This window comes from Somniosus microcephalus, chromosome 3, assembly GCF_052327205.1.
Source record: "Somniosus microcephalus isolate GS21.2 chromosome 3, FLI_Smic_1.0, whole genome shotgun sequence".
NCBI lineage: Eukaryota > Metazoa > Chordata > Chondrichthyes > Squaliformes > Somniosidae > Somniosus > Somniosus microcephalus.
Window position 1 is genome coordinate 367,113,386 of NC_140989.1, and position 17,276 is coordinate 367,130,661.

At 53.4% G+C, this 17,276-nt stretch overlaps 1 protein-coding gene across 1 annotated transcript in view; it reads right to left on the reverse strand.

Moving 5' to 3' along the window:
• The window catches only part of col24a1 (collagen type XXIV alpha 1), a 677,579-nt gene that overhangs the window by 377,412 nt on the left and 282,891 nt on the right, over positions 1-17,276 (reverse strand). Inside the window, exon 11 of the mRNA XM_085983549.1 lies at positions 31-84. Coding sequence (XP_085839675.1) covers positions 31-84 — 54 coding nt within the window. The remainder of the gene's footprint in view (positions 1-30; positions 85-17,276) is intronic.

Below are 17,276 nucleotides of genomic sequence, written 5' to 3' on the forward strand. Positions count from 1 at the left end.
CGCTGCAGTTCATTCTGGGAGCACGCTTACCTTTTTACCTTCTGGCCCAGGTAGCCCAACGATCCCAGGAGGTCCTATAAACCCCTGCAGAGAAAACAATAAGGGGCAATTACAATAAACCGATACGATGCAAAGTGATTAGTGGCCTGGCTCAGCCCGCAGCACTCGTGCCTCTCGGTCTGAAGGCTGTGGCCGGAGGCGACAGAGTAAGTTAATGTTATCTCACCTGGGAGCCAGGAAGAAAGGGGTTCGCTGGATTGCACAAGTTACCTTGGTACAAAAATATCGTTTTACAATGCAACGTAACAGCACGTCAATCTAAACCTGGTGCATCGTCGCAGAGGGAGAACACACTGCACTTTTACAGCTGTTCCACTTTCTAAATTCACAAACAAGTTTTGTTGTTTCAGCGCACTGTATAAATGCTCCATGTAAGCATTATGGGGCAAAAATTGGGTGATAAAAAGTTAGCGCCCCTCCATCGGAAATTCATTAATAGCAGGGGGTGGGGGGCTTCTGGAAGCATTAGACCTCCTCCTTGGGGCGCTACAACTGAAGATCGGGGCAGTACGTGCAGTTAGTGCCGTGGTACTGTAGGCCTCCCTTCCCTGATTAAAGGGGAGGGGCCTAGCGCGGCGCGCATCGGGGTCCCTGCTGGACCACCGGGTAGCAGGGTGCCGGGAAAAAAGCCCGGCACTCGAGAGGAGCGATTGCGGCCGGCACGCCGAGAAAAAAAGGGGAAGGGGGCAGGAGCTGGCAGTCGGCCAAAATAAAGATGGCCGCCCGACACCTGCCCCTTTAACTAGCACCGCCGGCACAGAAACGTCCCCTGACCCTGTTGGACATATCGTCCGGCGATGGGTCAGGGGGCGGAAGGGAAGTGTGCGGCCGGGGCGTTGCACACGCTGATGATGTCATCGCCGGTGGCACAGCGCCACAGGGCGCTACCGGCTACTGCCGCCGCTAACTTCCTGCTGAATTTCACGGGAAGCGTTAGCAGCACCGCACCTGGGCGCTAGGGGACTAGAGGTGCAAATCAACCCAATTTCTCCCCCTATATACTTATATACTAGCTGGAGTGCCCGGCGGTGCCGAGGGTTTTTTGAGGGCATGTTGTTGTTGGAAGAGAGAGAGAGAGTGACTGGGGGGACGAGAGAGAGCGACTGGGGGGAAGAGAGAGAGCGACTGGGGGGAAGAGAGAGAGCGACTGGGGGGAAGAGAGAGAGCGACAGGGGGGAAGAGGGAGAGCGACTGGGGGGAAGAGAGAGAGCGACTGGGGGGAAGAGAGAGAGCGACTGGGGGGAAGAGAGAGAGCGACTGGGGGGACGAGAGAGAGCGACTGGGGGGAAGAGAGAGAGCGACTGGGGGGAAGAGAGAGAGCGACTGGGGGGGAAGAGAGAGAGCGACTGGGGGGAAGAGAGAGAGCGACTGGGGGGAAGAGAGAGAGCGACTGGGGGGAAGAGAGAGAGCGACTGAGGGGGAAGAGAGAGAGTGACTGGGGGGAAGAGAGAGGGCGACGGGGGGAAGAGAGAGGGAGCGACTGGGGGAAGGGGGTAGGGGAAGGGGGAGAGGAAGGGGGGGAGGGGGAGGGGAAGGGGGGAGGGGAGGGGGGAAGGGGATGGGGTGGAGGGGGAGGGTGTGTGTGGGGGGGAAGGGGGGGTGGGAAGGGTGTGGGGGGAAGGGTGGGGGAAGGAGGGGGGATGGGGGAAGGGAGAAAGGGAGGGGGGGAGAAAGGGAGGGGGGGAGCCAGTAGACCCTCTCCCCTCTGCAGGCGATGGCTCCGCGGAGCTCCGTGCCGCCCCACGCACTGACATGGCCCAGCCGAGCGCAGCGCCCCGCCCTCCCGAGCCCCGCCCTCCCGAGCCCCGGCTTCAAGACCGCCGATTGCGGCTGGGCCTGCGCTGGAGCCAAGTCCCGGCAACGGGCGTGAGCCGGCTTGAGGCTGAGAGAGGGCCAGGCCCGGTTGCCTGGGTAACCCTTCCCCCCCCTTCCCGCTCTCCCGAGCACCGGCCTCCCGAGCCCCGCCCTCCCAAGCACCGGCCCCCCGCCCGAGCTGCGGGGGGGGGAAGGAGAGAGAGAGCCGCCGCTCCTCCGGTCGATGTGTTGCGGGCCGACCCCTGATGAGCGCCCGATCAGCTGAGCCCGAGCCCCGCGGTGACCGCAACTCACCTCCCGCTAGGCTCCCTCCCGCCCCGCCAGCCTTTACCAAAATGGCGGCGATGGCTACGCTCGGCCGAGTTCCGCGCCGCCAGTCTTTACAAAGATGGCGGCGATCGTGGGGCGGGCCCAGCGGGAGGGGCGGTGCCTAGCTCGGGCGTGGCTGGGCAACAGAGGCCCAGTCTTCCAGGCCTGCAAAAACGGTGAAAGATAGGAAAATTATAGAGGTTAGAGAAAAGATTTACAAATTAATTAACTTTTTTTAAAAACAATTTGTTTTTTAAAAGCAACTTTTTTTTTTGCTGGAAATCTAGATTTGAAAAGAAACACGCAGAAAGTGGGGAAAAAAAATAAACTTACGAATCAAGATGGTTGACACTCACCTCAGTTCACCCACACACGCACCGATTGGTCAACCGTCAGGTCACTGAACTGTAGGATTGGTCAATCGTCACGTCACTCAACTCTAGGATGGCCCGCCCGCACACGCAATGAACCTGCCCCCACTCGATGCTAATGAGCAGATAATGAGCGGAATTTTGAACGTTTTTTGGATACCGTCGGCACAATTTTTATCCGACCAAAAAGTAAATACACCTATGAGAGTCCCCTAATGATAAGCTTTCTTTTGATATAACATATGTATAAGTACGCTCTATAACTTTTGATTGTATAGCCGGACAGACAGACAGACAGAAAGACAGACAGACAGAGAGAGAGAGAGAGAGACAGGACAGAGAGACAAAGGCCTAGAAATTCAGTTGGGCGCGCCAGCCGTTAGCGCCTTAGGAGGAGTAGATCTCGAGCGCTAGGCGCTTAGCGCCCGGGCGCAGCGCGATCTGCGCCTCGCCCCAACTTCAGTACACATTTAGCGCCGGCGCAAAGTCTTAGCGCGCGCCCTGCTGCGCGCGCAGATCATGACGTCATTTACTAGTGCAACGCCCTTTTTGCGCCCCGAACCGGAACTTCACTCGCGCCGGGCCATTGTGCGCCGGGCGGCCCTAACGACTGTGAAGTGGAACGGTACACAGCCGAGGCGGGCCGCGGGGAGCGCTAATTAAAGGGCACTTACCCTGCACTATAAAGGCCAGCCATTTTGCAGCATTCACTCTTGTGCAACGGTTTTTTGGAGAGAGACCAAGGAGGAGAGCTTACTGGTTTGGACCAACACTAGGACAGGTATTTTTGGCTCAGGCCAGAGCTTAGCAATTATCTTTGCCTTCATTGAGAGCTCAGTGTTTGCCAGCATATAATGGGGGCTGCATTGGGTGCCAACGCTGACTTTCAGCCTTATGCCAGAAGGGCTTACAGACGCCGTGAGGGAGTGGCAGCCCTGGCTAGACGCAGAGGGGGCAACAGGCGTCGCCAACTGAGGCCTTACCCACCCAGGGTATACCGCCAGCAGTCCTCCTATCTGACCATGTCTGCCGCGATGTGTGTAAGGAGGCTGCGATTCAGAAGGGAGGTGGTTGCAGACATCTGCCAGCTGCTTCACAGAGATCTGCAGCCACAGCTGATGCGCAGGACGTCTCTGTCGGTGGCAGTGAAGGTGACGGTGGCTCTCAACTTCTATGCCACCGGCTCCTTCCAATCCGCTGCTGGGGACATCGCTAACATCTCCCAGTTCGCCGTGCATTGCTGCATCCGCCAGGTAACCGAAGCCCTTTTCACAAGGAGACATCAATTCATCTCCTTCCCCATGACCCTGGACAAGCAGCAGCAGTGTGCAGTGGGATTTGCAAGAATAGCGGGCTTCCCCATGGTGCAGGGCGCCATTGACTGCACGCATGTGGCTTTACGGGCACCTCTGGAGCATGCCGAGGATTACCGCAACCGGAAGGGCTACCATTCCCTCAACGTACAGCTGGTGTGTGACCACAGGCAGCGCATCCTAGCTGTCAATGCCCGCTTTCCAGGCAGCAGCCACGATGCCTTTATCCTGCGACAGACAACTGTGGCTGACATGTTCCAGGCACAGCCTCCCCCAAGAGGATGGCTTATCGGGGACAAAGGCTATCCTTTGTGTACCTGGCTCATGACCCCGCTCCGCGCGCCCACGACCCCTGCTGAAGAGGCATACAACGAGAGCCATCAAGCGACTAGGAACATCATAGAACAATCGGCGTCCTCAAGCAACGGTTCCGCTGTCTCGATCGCTCCGGGGAGCCCTCCAGTATTCGCAGGAGCGAGTCTCCCAATTCGTCGTCATTTGCTGCATGCTGCACAACCTGGCTATCCGCAGGACTCAGGCACTGCCACCTCACGTTGGACCCCCACCTCAGGAGGAGGAGCAGGAGGAGCATGAGGAGGAGGAGGACGAGGAGTACCAGCCCAGGAGGGAGGCAGAAGGTCCAAGGGCCGCCCATCGGCAGCTTATTGAACATCACTTCTAGGCCCCCTGTCAGGGAATGGCTTGTGCCAATGAAAGAACATGATTGCAGCCGCTCTGCAAGCCCTCAGCCGGTTAAGGCAACAAACACTTCAAAGATCAAACATGGACAATGTTAATAAATAAAATGCTTTATTGTACAAACTCAGGGCCCTTCCCACATGAAAACCAAAAACAGGCGAAACCCCCAAAAAACACTCAAACACATTACTCGCTCCCACAACCTGGAGAGGATTAACAAAACAGTGCAACTAAAATGGCCGTCATCCTCGGCCTTCGTAAAAAACAAACATCACATCCTCGGCCTTCAAAAAACAAACATCCAATTCTCGGCCTCAAAAAACAAACATCCAATTCTCGGCCTCAAAAAACAAACACAACTGGCCACACATTCGACTTTTTGGCCCGCTAGGGCGATGCCTTGGCCATCTTTGTGTGGCCCCTGCCCGCCCTGCTGCTCCTCCTCAAAGTAAGGCCATTGGCTGCTGCAAGGCTGGGGCAGGCTCCAGAGGGGCACATGTCGTGACGGCAGATGCCCTTGGGGGTCGGCCTAGTCGAGGTCTGGCCGTCGAGTGGGCGGCTGTTGAATGCTGCAGCTGTGGCTGGCCAGCATCAGTCGCTGCAGCAGCTCCTGGCAGCTCCACTGGGGGAGTGGCAGTGGCGGCTGGAGGAATGGGGGCAAGCTGGCGGATGGCAGGCGCTCGCTGGTCGCCTGAGACACTGGCACTCGCCCGGGCCAGCACTGCAGCATGCGCACCAATCTGCCGAGGGACAGACCGCTGTGCTGCTGCAGCGCGCCGGGTGCCCTGGTGATGCCTGGCTAACACAGCGAGTGTGGCAGCAGTGAGTGCCCGTGTTGACCTGTTCAGTGACCTCATCAGAGCACCCAGTGACTGCACGGCACCACTGATCAGCTGCCCACTCGCTGCCTGAGCTGCCCCGAATGCCGCCCGACTCGCTGCCTGCTCTGCCCCGAATTCCACCAAACTGATGGCCTGTGAGGCCCCGACGTCGGTCACACTCCGAGAGAGGGACTCGATGGCCTCAGGCAACCGTGCCACTACCCCCATGAGCTCCGTGTGCCGGCGCTCCGAGTCCGCGGACAAGTCCTCGAGGCGTTCCATCTCCTCGGCGAAGACCATCTCCGGACTGGAGGCCGGACTCTCCCTCTGGGGAGAAGGCCGCCGAGCTGGCCGACCCTTCCTGCGTTGCTGGACGCCGCTGGGCCCAGCAATTGGACTCCCCTCCGACCCTTCCCCCCTCTGGGGAGAAGGCCGCCGAGCTGGCACCCCCCTCCCGCGTTTCTGCAGGCCGCAGGTCCCATGAGCTCCCCTCCCCTCCGACACTTCCGCCACGCTCCCCTCCAGGGAAGACGTGTCCCCTACATTGGCATGGGTTGCCACGGCTGAGGGTTCCCCTGATGGGCCGCCTTCCTCTTGCTCCTCCTCCTCCTCCTCTTCCGAGGGGCTGTCACTGGCAACTTCAGGGACCTCCTCCTCACCATCTGAAAGCAGGAAGGCACAAGAGTAGCTTTAGAGTGAGGAGAGGGCATCAGCGAGGGATGCATGAGTGGTGGCATTCAGCGCATTGGTCGGACAGTGGCAAAGGATGTAGATCTGATGCGCAAGTGGGACGAGAGAGGTCCAAACGTTGATGTCCTTACCATTGGTGCCCAGAACAGGGTCGGCATCTCCACATGCAACGGGGCCAATCACCCGGCCACCCATGATGCGCTCCACGCGATGTTGCAGCTCGGTGAGCGGCTGGATCTGGGGTCGGCCTCCCCCGGTCGCAGTCCGGCTCTTCCTATTATTGGCCAGCTTGGCCTGCAAGAGAAAGGACGGCCTCTAAGTGCAGTGTGTAGCCCTGATCTTGTGTGCACTGCCTCCCATGGTGGAATAGCCTGGCCAGTGTGTCGCCCTGATCTTGTGTGCACTGCCTCCCATAGTGGAATAGCTTGGCCAGTGTGTAGCCCTGATCTTGTGTGCACTGCCTCCCATGGTGGAATAGCCTGGCCAGTGTGTTAAGTGCAGAATGTGCAATTGATGTTCATGTCTGTCCCATAGCTGCTGGATGAGGGCTGGCCATTAGGGCTTTCAGGTCCCTTTGCCCATAATGTGAGGTGCACATGCAAGGATGAGGAGGACACTAGAAAGGGTACTCACCCTGACAATCCGAGTGAGGTCATTAAACTTTTTGCGGCATTGGACACCGGTCCTGGGGACCTCGCTGTTGGCTGACACCTTGCTGGCGATATGCCTCCAGGCTCTCCGGTAGACGCGGACCGGCGCCTTCCTGCCATTGTCCGGGTACAAAAGATGGCGCCTCTTCTCCACACCACCAACCAGCACACTCAGATCATGCTCTGAGAAGCGCTGCGCTCGTTCACGGGCCTTCTGCATGGCTTCAGGCGCTATTTGGGTCCAGCAGCAGTGTTCAGGCCTAGCTGCAGGGCTCCACTATCCAGGGCGTGGCAGCAGACCAAGTCGACCCTTCCCCCTTAAGAGCTGGCCGGCGCCAGGGTGTCTGCTGTCAATCACGAGATGGCCGCACCTGCGCTGCGCCCGGCCTCAGCGCTCTCGCTCAGCACCTCCGGCTTAGCGCCTAAAGAGAGGCGTCCAGTGCCAGTTTTAGCGCTCGAGCAAACTCTTAGGGCGAAGCTAATGAATATCGGAGAAGTGGCCTCGATTTGGCGGCGGGCGCAAACTTTAGCGGCCGCCCGACTTTACCGCCCCAAAAGTGGCTACAATGAATTTCTAGGCCATACTGTTTTATATATATAGATAGTGTCAGCCTTGGCTCAGCGGGTAGCACTCTCACCTTCTCAATCAGAAAGTTATGGGTTCAAGTCCCACTCCAGCTTCAACACGTAATCACGGCTGACATTTCCTGCGCACTGTCGGAGGGTCAGTACTGAGGGAGCGCCGCACTGTCCGAGGGGCAGTACTGAGGGAGCGCTGCACTGTCGGAGGGACAGTACTGAGGGAGTGCCGCACTGTCGGAGGGGCAGTACTGAGGGAGTGCTGCACTGTCGGAGGAGCAGTATTGAGGGAGCGCCGCACAGGCGGAGGGACAGTACTGAGGGAGTGCCGCACTGTCCGAGGGGCAGTACTGAGGGAGCGCTGCACTGTCGGATAGACAGTATTGAGGGAACGCCGCACTGTCCGAGGGGCAGTACTGAGGGAGCGCTGCACTGTCGGAGGGACAGTACTGAGGGAGTGCTGCACTGTCCGAGGGGCAGTACTGAGGGAGTGCTGCACTGTCGGAGGGACAGTACTGAGGGAGCGCTGTACTGTTGGAGAGGCAGTACTGAGGGAGAGCTGCACTGTCGGAGGGTCAGTACTGAGGGAGTGTCGCACTGTCCGAGGGGCAGTACTGAGGGAGTGCTGCACTGTCGGAGGGACAGTACTGAGGGAGCGCTGTACTGTCGGAGAGGCAGTACTGAGGGAGAGCTGCACTGTCGGAGGGTCAGTACTGAGGGAGTGCCGCACTGTCCGAGGGGCAGTACTGAGGGAGTGCTGCACTGTCGGAGGGACAGTACTGAGGGAGCGCTGTACTGTTGGAGAGGCAGTACTGAGGGAGTGCTGCACTGTCGGAGGGACAGTACTGACGGAGTGCTGCACTGTCGGAGGGACAGTACTGAGGGAGTGCTGCACTGTCGGAGGGACAGTACTGACGGAGTGCTGCACTGTCGGAGGGACAGTACTGAGTGAGTGCTGCACTGTCGGAGGGACAGTACTGAGTGAGTGCTGCACTGTCGGAGGTGCTGTCGATGGGATGAAACATTAAACCGCGGCCCAGTCTGCCCTCTCAGGTGGATGTAACAGACCCCATGGCACTATTTCAAAGGAGAGCGGGGGAGTTCTCCCCGGTGTCCTGGTCAATATTTATCCCTCAATCAACTTCACTAAAAACAGATTACCCGGTCATTAACACGTTGCTGCTTGTGGGATCTTGCTGTGTGAAAATTGGTGGCTGCGTTTCCTACATTGCAACTGTGATTATATTTCCAAAGTAGGATGAAGGTGGAACCTGATGTGATTCAAAAGAATAACAGATCAGAGTAAAAATAGGCATCAGGCAGACCCTATTCCCCCGCTGATAAAGGCAGCATGATACAGGGGAAACACGGGGGGTGGAAGAAAGGATGAGTCTATTGCTAACAGAGATGTTTTAATTTGAACCTTCCACGCTAGCGTCTGACTGACTGTTTAAAGCTGTATAATGGTTCCATTATCGTAATGAGAAAAATAGCTCTTCCCTTTGAAATAAAAAAACATGTGCAAGCAATAGTGAGGGAGTTAAATCATGTACGGTGGAAAAGGATTGTAATATAATTCAACATCAAGGAAAATACTTGCTTTACAAATGTCTCCCCTTCTGTCGTTGGCTGTTCGTAGTGCGTCCAGCGCAACATGGATAATTGAAGCAGGTTGGCAAGACTTGCGGGCGGGTTCGGATAAGATCCTGAATGGCAAGTTGGTGTCAGCGACAACAGATAAGAAATAGGAGCAGGAGTCGGCCACACGGCCCCTCAAGCCTGCTCTGCCATTCAATAAGATCATGGCTGATCATCGACCCCAACTCCACTTTCCCGCCTGATCCCCATATCCCTTGATTCCCCTAGAGTCCAAACATCTATCGATCTCAGCCTTGAATATACTCAAAGACTCAGCATTCACAGCCCTCTGGGGCAGAGAATTCCAAAGATTCACAACCCTCTGAGTGAAGAAATTCCTCCTCATCTCAGTCTTAAATGGCCGACCCCTTATCCTGAGACTGTGCCCCCTAGTTCTAGACTCTCCAGCCAGGGGGAAACAACCTCTCAGCATCTACCCCGTCAATCCCCCTCAGAATCTTGTATGTTTCAATGAGCTCACCTCTCATTCTTCTAAACTCCAGAGAGTATCGGCCCATTCTACTCAATCTCTCCTCATAGGACAACCCTCTCATCCCAGGAATCAATCTAGTGAACCTTCGTTGCACCGCCTCCAAGGCAAGTATATCCTTCCTTAGATAAGGAGACCAAAACTGTGCACTGTACTCCAGGTGTGGTCTCACCAAGGCCCTGTACAATTGTAGCAAGACTTCCTTACTCTTATACTCCTACCCCCTTGCAATAAAGGCCAACATGCCATTTGCCTTCCTTATTGCTTGCTGTACCCACATGCTAGCTTTCTGTGTTTCTTGCACGAGGACACCCAAATCTCTCTGAACACCAAGGCCCCGATTTTCGGCTTGTGTGGGGAATGGTCGGATTTCCCCGAATGTGGGGTTTCTGACACATAAAAAAGTGTCAGCCAGCTCCACGCAATTTTCCCTCAAGTGACCAATTAATTCCCAGCATGTGGGAAGCCTTGCTAATTGTCCAATTCGAGTCAGAAATCCCCACAGTATGATGTCATCATTCGTGGTGCTTTCAAAGTGTCCAGCAAGCGTCTCCACCTCTGCAGGCTTCCCAACCACTCTTGCACAATGGCAGAGGAGCCTGCACCAGCTGCTGCCAGCGGCAGAGGCCGAGCTGCCTTCAAATTCGACGAGGCTTCACTGCAGGCATTATTGGATGGGGTTAGGGCCCTCAGGGAGGTCCTCTTCCCTAGGTCAGGGAGGAAGAGGCCTCCCACTGAGACCAATGCTGCATGGATGCAGGTGTCAGCAGATGCCAACTCGCTGGGAGTCACCAGAAGAACCTTGGCATTACATCTCTATCTCCTTCCTTTACTCCCCCACAGTACCATCCAGAGCCCCCGTCCTCACTGTGGAGGAGGAAGAGGCTGTGCAGCCAGACTCCTCAAAGGAAGCTCCAACCTCTGAGGGCGCAGCATCAGCAGAAGTAAGCGCACCCAGCGGCGGCCGGGACTGAAGCGGGGCGCACGGAAACGGCAGTCCGAAAGTCGGACGGGGCGGGGAATCAGGCGGAGGGGGTCCCGACCCGCTTTTTCGCCGATTTTCGGCCCCCGGCCGCATGAAAAGCCACCCGACAGCGGCCAGAAAATCGGGGCCCAACATTTGAAAGTTTCTCACCATTTAAAAAATATTCTGTTTTTCTATCCTTCCTACCTCAGTATGTTGAAATGTTTAAGTGTCCTAATCCAAATTGTACACTCTCGGGAGCCGCAAGCCTACATTTCGTTGTACTGCACTTGTGCACTAACAATGACAATAAAAGTTGATTTGATTTGATTTGATTTGATCCCTGTGGGAGCGAGTTCCACATTCTCACCACTCTCTGGGTAAAGAAGTCTCTCCTGAATTCCCCATTGGATTTATTAGTGACTATCTTATACTTGGATTTGTTTTCCCATATGCTTCTTTTCCCTCTTACAATTCCCTCGGTCTCCATTTATCTTTCTTGCGGGGAGGATGGGACAAATTGGTGGCCTCACAGCTCGGCCAATAGGAGGGCAGCTTACTGGAACAGATTTTTTTTAAAGTTGCATTTCTATAGCGCCTTTCACCACCTCAGGACGTCCCAAAGCATTTTACAGCCAATTAAGTACTTTTTGAAGTGTAGTCACTGTTGTCATGTAAGAAACGCGGCAGCCAATTTGCACACAGCAAGCTCCCACAAACAGCAATGAGATAATAACCAGATTGTGATATTGATTGAGGGATAAATATTGGAGAAAGAAAGAACTAACTTGCATTTCTATAGCGCCTTTCACGACCACCCGACGTCCCAAAGCATTTTACAGTCAATGAAGTACTTTTTGAAGTGTAGGCACTGTTGTAATGTAGGAAACACGGCAGCCAATTTGCGCACAGCAAGCTCACTATGTTTTATAAGTAGGGATACAGTGTACAAAGACAAACACAACGCTAAACCTCAATCACTGGTTCGGCCACAGCTAGACCATCGTGTTCAGTTTTGGGTACCTTACTTTAGGAAAGGTTGTCAAGGCCTTGGAGATGGTGCAGATGAGATTCCACAAGAATATCAACAGAAAATCCCTTTTGTTCTTTCCCCCCTTTCCCCTGTGTCCATGCTTGCTTAAAACCTGTAACATCTCTAACATTTTCCTCTTCTGATGAAAGGTCACAGACCTGAAACATTGACTCTGTTTCTCTCTCCCTCCGCAGATGCTGCCTGACCTGCTGAGTGTTTCCAGCATTTTCCATTTATATTTCAGATTTCCAGCACCTGCAGTATTTTCACGAACAATATACCTGGGATGGGATGAGTTATGAAGAGAGACGAAGAAACCTGGTCTGCTTACATGAAAACAAAGAAAGTTAAGAGGAGGTCTGTTAGAAGTGTTCAAAATTGTGAGGTGTTTTGATAGAATAAATGTGGGAAAGAAAGACAGACAGACAGACAGACAGACAGACAGAGATAGAAAGAAAGAAAGAGAGAGAGATTGATTCCCGATCCTGGGGCAGAGTCACGATCTCAGGGGGGCAGGGGTCTGATCCGAGGGCGGGGGGGGGCGGGCGAATCCCGACCCCGGGGGGTGCGGGTTGATGGTGAGTGAGCTTGGGGAGCCGAGAGGAAGCACACTTAAGTGTGAGGTGGTGAATTTTGGTAAGAGGAATAAGGAGGCGGCACACTGCTTCGATAAGAAGGGGGCAAAATTTGGTTGCTTTGCGCCTCTCGTTAGTGTCCCAAGGGCGCCCTGGCGCGGTGCCGCTAATGCCTCCCGCGAAATTCAGTGGGAGGTTAGCGGAGGTAGCCGGTAGCACCCCGTGGCATTGCGCCGCCGGCAATGATGTCATCGCCATGCGCAGTGCCCCGCTTACGCCCCGGCCGCAACCTTGGCTCGCTATGTCCGACAGGGTCAGGGGGGCATACGTGCGGCCGGGGCGGCGATATTTAAAGGGGAGGTGCCGGGCGGCCATTTTTTTCGCTGGCTGCCTGCCCCCTCAGCCTTCTGCGATCGCTCAGCCCAGCACCCCGCTTCCCCGGTGGTCCAGCAGGGCCCCAGTTCACGATGCGCAAGGCCCCTCTCCTTTAATAAGGAGAGGAAAGCCTGCAGTACCGCGGCGCTATGTGCCAACGTACGTGGCGCTGTTGCACGTGGCACCGCAATATTGGGCTGGAGCGCCCCAAGAGGGAAGGGGAGTGCTTCCAGTAGCGCCCCGCCTCCTGCTTGGGGCGCTTCCATTGCATTTCGCACATGGGGGCACTAACTTTTTCAGGCTGCGGAAAAGATAATGCCCCTAAGTGTCTAAATGGGGTAGAGGAGCAAATGGAGCTCAGGGTACAGATACACAAATCACTAAAAGTAGAAAGTAACTTAATAAGGCCATAAAAAATACTTATATAGTGACATGAATCTTGTCATTCATGTGGGAATGACTTATGAAATGATACTCGGTGGCCTGCTGGTGGCGCTGTCCAGGGAGAGTATAAATACTCGGGCACAGGCCCAGCTTGCTCAGGACATTCTTTAACAGGAACTAGTGAAGGACACAACTAGACCTCCATGTTGAAAAACAGTTGATTAAAGCCTTGTTTAATACAAGTGCCGAGTAGTTTTCTTTCGTCATATAGAACCTTGGTGAGACCGCACTTGGAGCACTGTGCATATTGTAAAAAGGATATGGAGGCACTGGAGAAAGTGCAAAAAAGATTCACAAGATTAATACTAAAACTGAGAGGATATACTTATCAGGAAAGGCTGAACAAGCTGGGGCTCTTTTCTCCAGAAAAGAGAAGGCCGAGGGGTGACCTGATAGAGGTCTTTAAAATTATGAAGGGGTTCGATTGGGTAGATATAGAGACGATGTTTCTACTTGTGGGGGAGACCGAAACTAAAGGTCATAAATATAAGATATTATAATAAATCCAATGGGGAATTCAGGAGAAACCCCTTTACCCAGAGAGTGGTGAGAATGTGGAACTCGCTCCCACAGGGAGTGGTTGAGGCGAATAGCACAGATGCACTTCTTCTTCTTCTTAGGCAGTCCCTCGGGAACCGAGGATGACTTGCTTCCACATTAAAAATGAGCTCGCAGGTGACTGATGAGTCCAATGTGGGACCTACAGTCTCTGTCACAGGTGGGGCAGACGGTGGTTGAAGGGGCGGGTGGGTGGGGTGCTTGGGTTGACGTGCGCTCCTTGCGCTGCCTGCGCTTGGCTTCCGCTTGCTCCCGGCGAAGAGACTCGAGGTGTTTGGCGCCTTCTCGGATGCTTCTCCTCCACTTTGTGCGGTCTTGGGCCAGGGATTCCCAGGTGTCGGTGGGGATGTTACACTTTTTCAAGAAGGCTTTGAGGGTGTCCTTGAAGCGTTTCCTCTGCCCACCTGGGGCTCTCTTGCCGTGTCAGAGCTCCGAGTAGAGCGCTTGTTTTGGGAGTCTCGTATCGGGCATGCGGACGATGTGACCCGTCCATCAGAGCTGATCGAGCATGGTCAAAGCTTCGATGCTGGGGATGTTGGCCTGAGCAAGAACACTGATGCTGGTGCGCCTATCCTGCCAATGGATTTGCAGGATCTTGCGGAGGCAGTGTTGGTGGTACCTCTCCAGTGCTTTGAGGTGCCTGCTGTACATGGTCCATGTCTCTGAGGCATACAGCAGGGCGGGTATCACTGCTGCTCTGTAGACCATGAGCTTAGTGCCAGGTTTGAGGTCCTGGTCTTCAAACACTCTCTTCCTCAGGCGACCGAAGGCTGCACTGGCACACTGAAGGCAGTGTTGGACTTCGTCATCGACGTCTGCCCTTGTTGACAGTAGGTTCCCGAGGTATGGAAAGTGGTCCACATTGACCAAGGCCTTGTCGTGGATTTTGATAATCAGGGGGCAGTACTGTGTGGCGAGGACAGGTTGGTAGAGGACTTTTTTCTTACGGATGTTTAGTGTAAGGCCCATGCTCTCGTACGCTTCGGTGAAGGTGTTAACGATGGTTTGGAGTTCGACCTCCGAGTGAGCGCAGATGCAAGCATCGTCTGCATACTGTAATTTGACAACAGAGGATGGGACGATCTTGGATCTGGACTGGAGGCGACGGAGGTTGAACAGTTTCTCGTTTGTTCTGTAAATTAGCTCCACTCCAGCGGGGAGCTTACTGAGGGAAAGTCATCGCAAGAATCCTCCTCAATCGCCTTCTTCCAGTGGCCGAAGAGCTCCTCCCAGAGTAGCAATGCGGATTCCGCCCACTAAGGGGCACAATGGACATGATCTTTACCATGCATCAATTACAAGAGAAATGCAGGGAACAGCACCAACCTCTGTACATGGCCTTCTTTGATCTCACAAAGGCCTTTGACACTGTCAACCGTGAGAGATTCTGGAGTATCCTCCTTAAATTCGGCTGCCCTCAAAGGTTTGTCACCATCCTCCGCCTGCTTCACGACGACATGCAAGCCGTGATCCTGACCAACGGTTCCACCACAGACCCAATTCACATACGGACCGGGATCAAGCAAGGCTGTGCCATCGCACCAACGCTCTTCTCGATCTTCCTGGCTGCAAGATGCACTTAAGGGGAAGCTGGATAAACACATGAGGGAGAAAGGAATAGAAGGATATGTTGGTGGGGTGAGATGAAGAGGGGTGGGAGGAGGCTGGTGTGGAGCATAAACACCGGCACGGACCAGTTGGGCCGAATGGCCTGTTTCTGTGCTGTACATTCGATGTAACTCGATGAATACATATTGTTACATAAGTAGCGTGTGATGGGGAATGAGAATATTGAGGAGAACAGTGACCATCATTTCAGTTTATATATAAAAAAAACTGAAGAGGAATATAAAAGCTCTATTCTTCAATAATCCCCCCGAGTACAAAATGATTTTTTTTTTTCTAATCTGGGATTCCAACGTATTGCAGATCAGGGCACAGCTATTACAGCTGTCAGGATAACTCAGCAACTTGCAATAGAGATCTGTGGTTGTTGTGCGTAGGTCGCTGGGTTCAGTTCCCACCGGAGATTTTACTTACTTTGACGACAATAATTACTGAAAGTGGAATGGCCTGACTGTCCAGCTGGCCAAATGCTCACTGAGGTCTTGCTTGAGGGTCTAAACGAGGGTCTAAACCTTCTGAACAACTTATGTCTAAACTGATTAAATAAGTACTGAAAGACAAGCAATTTTACGATTGCAAGTACCGAGAGAGACCTGGGGCTGTTTGTGCACAAATCTCTGAAGGTGGCAGGACAGGTTAACAAAGCAGTTAATAAAGCAATAGCAAAATACTGCGGATGCTGGAAATCCGAAATAACAACAGAAAACGCTGGAAAAACTCAGCAGGCCAGGCAACATCCGTGGAGAGAGAAACAGAGTTAACGCTTCAGGTCAAAGACCCTTTGTCAGAACTGGAAAAAAAAGCAGGAAAAGGAACTGATTTTAAAGCAAGTGGGGGCTGGGGAAAGGGGGAGGGGATGAAAGAACAAAAGGGAAGGTCAGCGATAGGATAGAAAGCAGGAGAGATTAAGAGACATTGAGAGATATTCAAGGAACATAGGATGGCTCTAGTATATATATATATGTGATAGGGGGCGAGGTTATGATCTGAAATTGTTGAACTCTATGTTGAGTCCAGAGGGCTGCAGAGTGCCTAATCGAAAGATGAGGTGCTGTTCCTCATAGTAAAGCACATGAATTTCATAAGTAAAGGCATCGAGTACAAAAGCCAGTAAGTTCTGCTAAACCTAAATAAAACACTAGCTCGGCCCCAGCTGGAATATTGTCTCCAATTCTGGGCACCACACTTTAGGAAGGACGTGAAGGCTTTGCAGAGGGTACAGAAGAGATTTACAAGAATGGTTCCAGGGATGAGGGAATACAGTCACGTGGATAGACTGGAGAAGCTGGGATTGCTCTCCTTGGAGCAGAGAAGGCTGAGAGGAGATTGGATAGAGGCGTTCAAAATCATGAAGGGGTTAGATAGAGTAAATAAGGAGAAATTGTTTCCAATGGCTGAAGGGTCGATAACCAGAGGGTACAGATTGAAGGTGATTGGCAAAAGAACCAGAGGCGACATGAGGAAAAACTTTTTTATGCAATGTGATTAGGATTTGGAATGCACTGCCTGATCCCACTTTCCAGCTCTTGGTCCGTAGCCCTGTAGGTTACGGCACTTCAAGTGCATATCCAAGTACTTTTTAAATGTGATGAGGGTTTCTGCCTCTACCACCCTTTCAGGCAGTGAGTTCCAGATCCCCACCACCCTCTGGGTGAAAAAGGTTCTCCTCCACTCCCCTCTAAACCTCCGACCAATTACTTTAAATCTATGCCCCCTGGTTATTGACCTCTCTGCTAGGGGAAATAGGTCCTTCCTATCCACTCTATCTAGGCCCCTCATAATTTTGTACACCTCAATTAGGTTCCCCCTCAGCCTCCTCTGTTCCAAAGAAAACAATCCCAGCCTATCCAGTCTTTCCTCATAGCTAAAATTCCCCAGCCCAGGCAACATCCTTGTAAATCTCCTCTGCACCCTCTCTAGTGCAATCACATCTTTCCTGTAATGTGGTGACCAGAACTGCACGCAGTACTCTAGCTGTGGTCTAGCTAATGTTTTATAAAGTTCAAGTATAACCTCCCTGCTCTTCTATATTCTATGCCTTGGCTAATAAAAGCAAGTATCCCGTATATCTTCTTAACCACCTTATCTACCTGGCCTGCTACCTTCAGGGATCTGTGGACATGCACTCTAAGGTCCCTCTGATCTTCTGCACTTCTCAGTATCCTACCATTTATTGTGTATTCCCCTTGCCTTGTTAGCCCTCCCCAAATGCATTACCTCACACTTCTCCAGATTGAATTCCATTTGCCACTGTTCTGTCCACCTG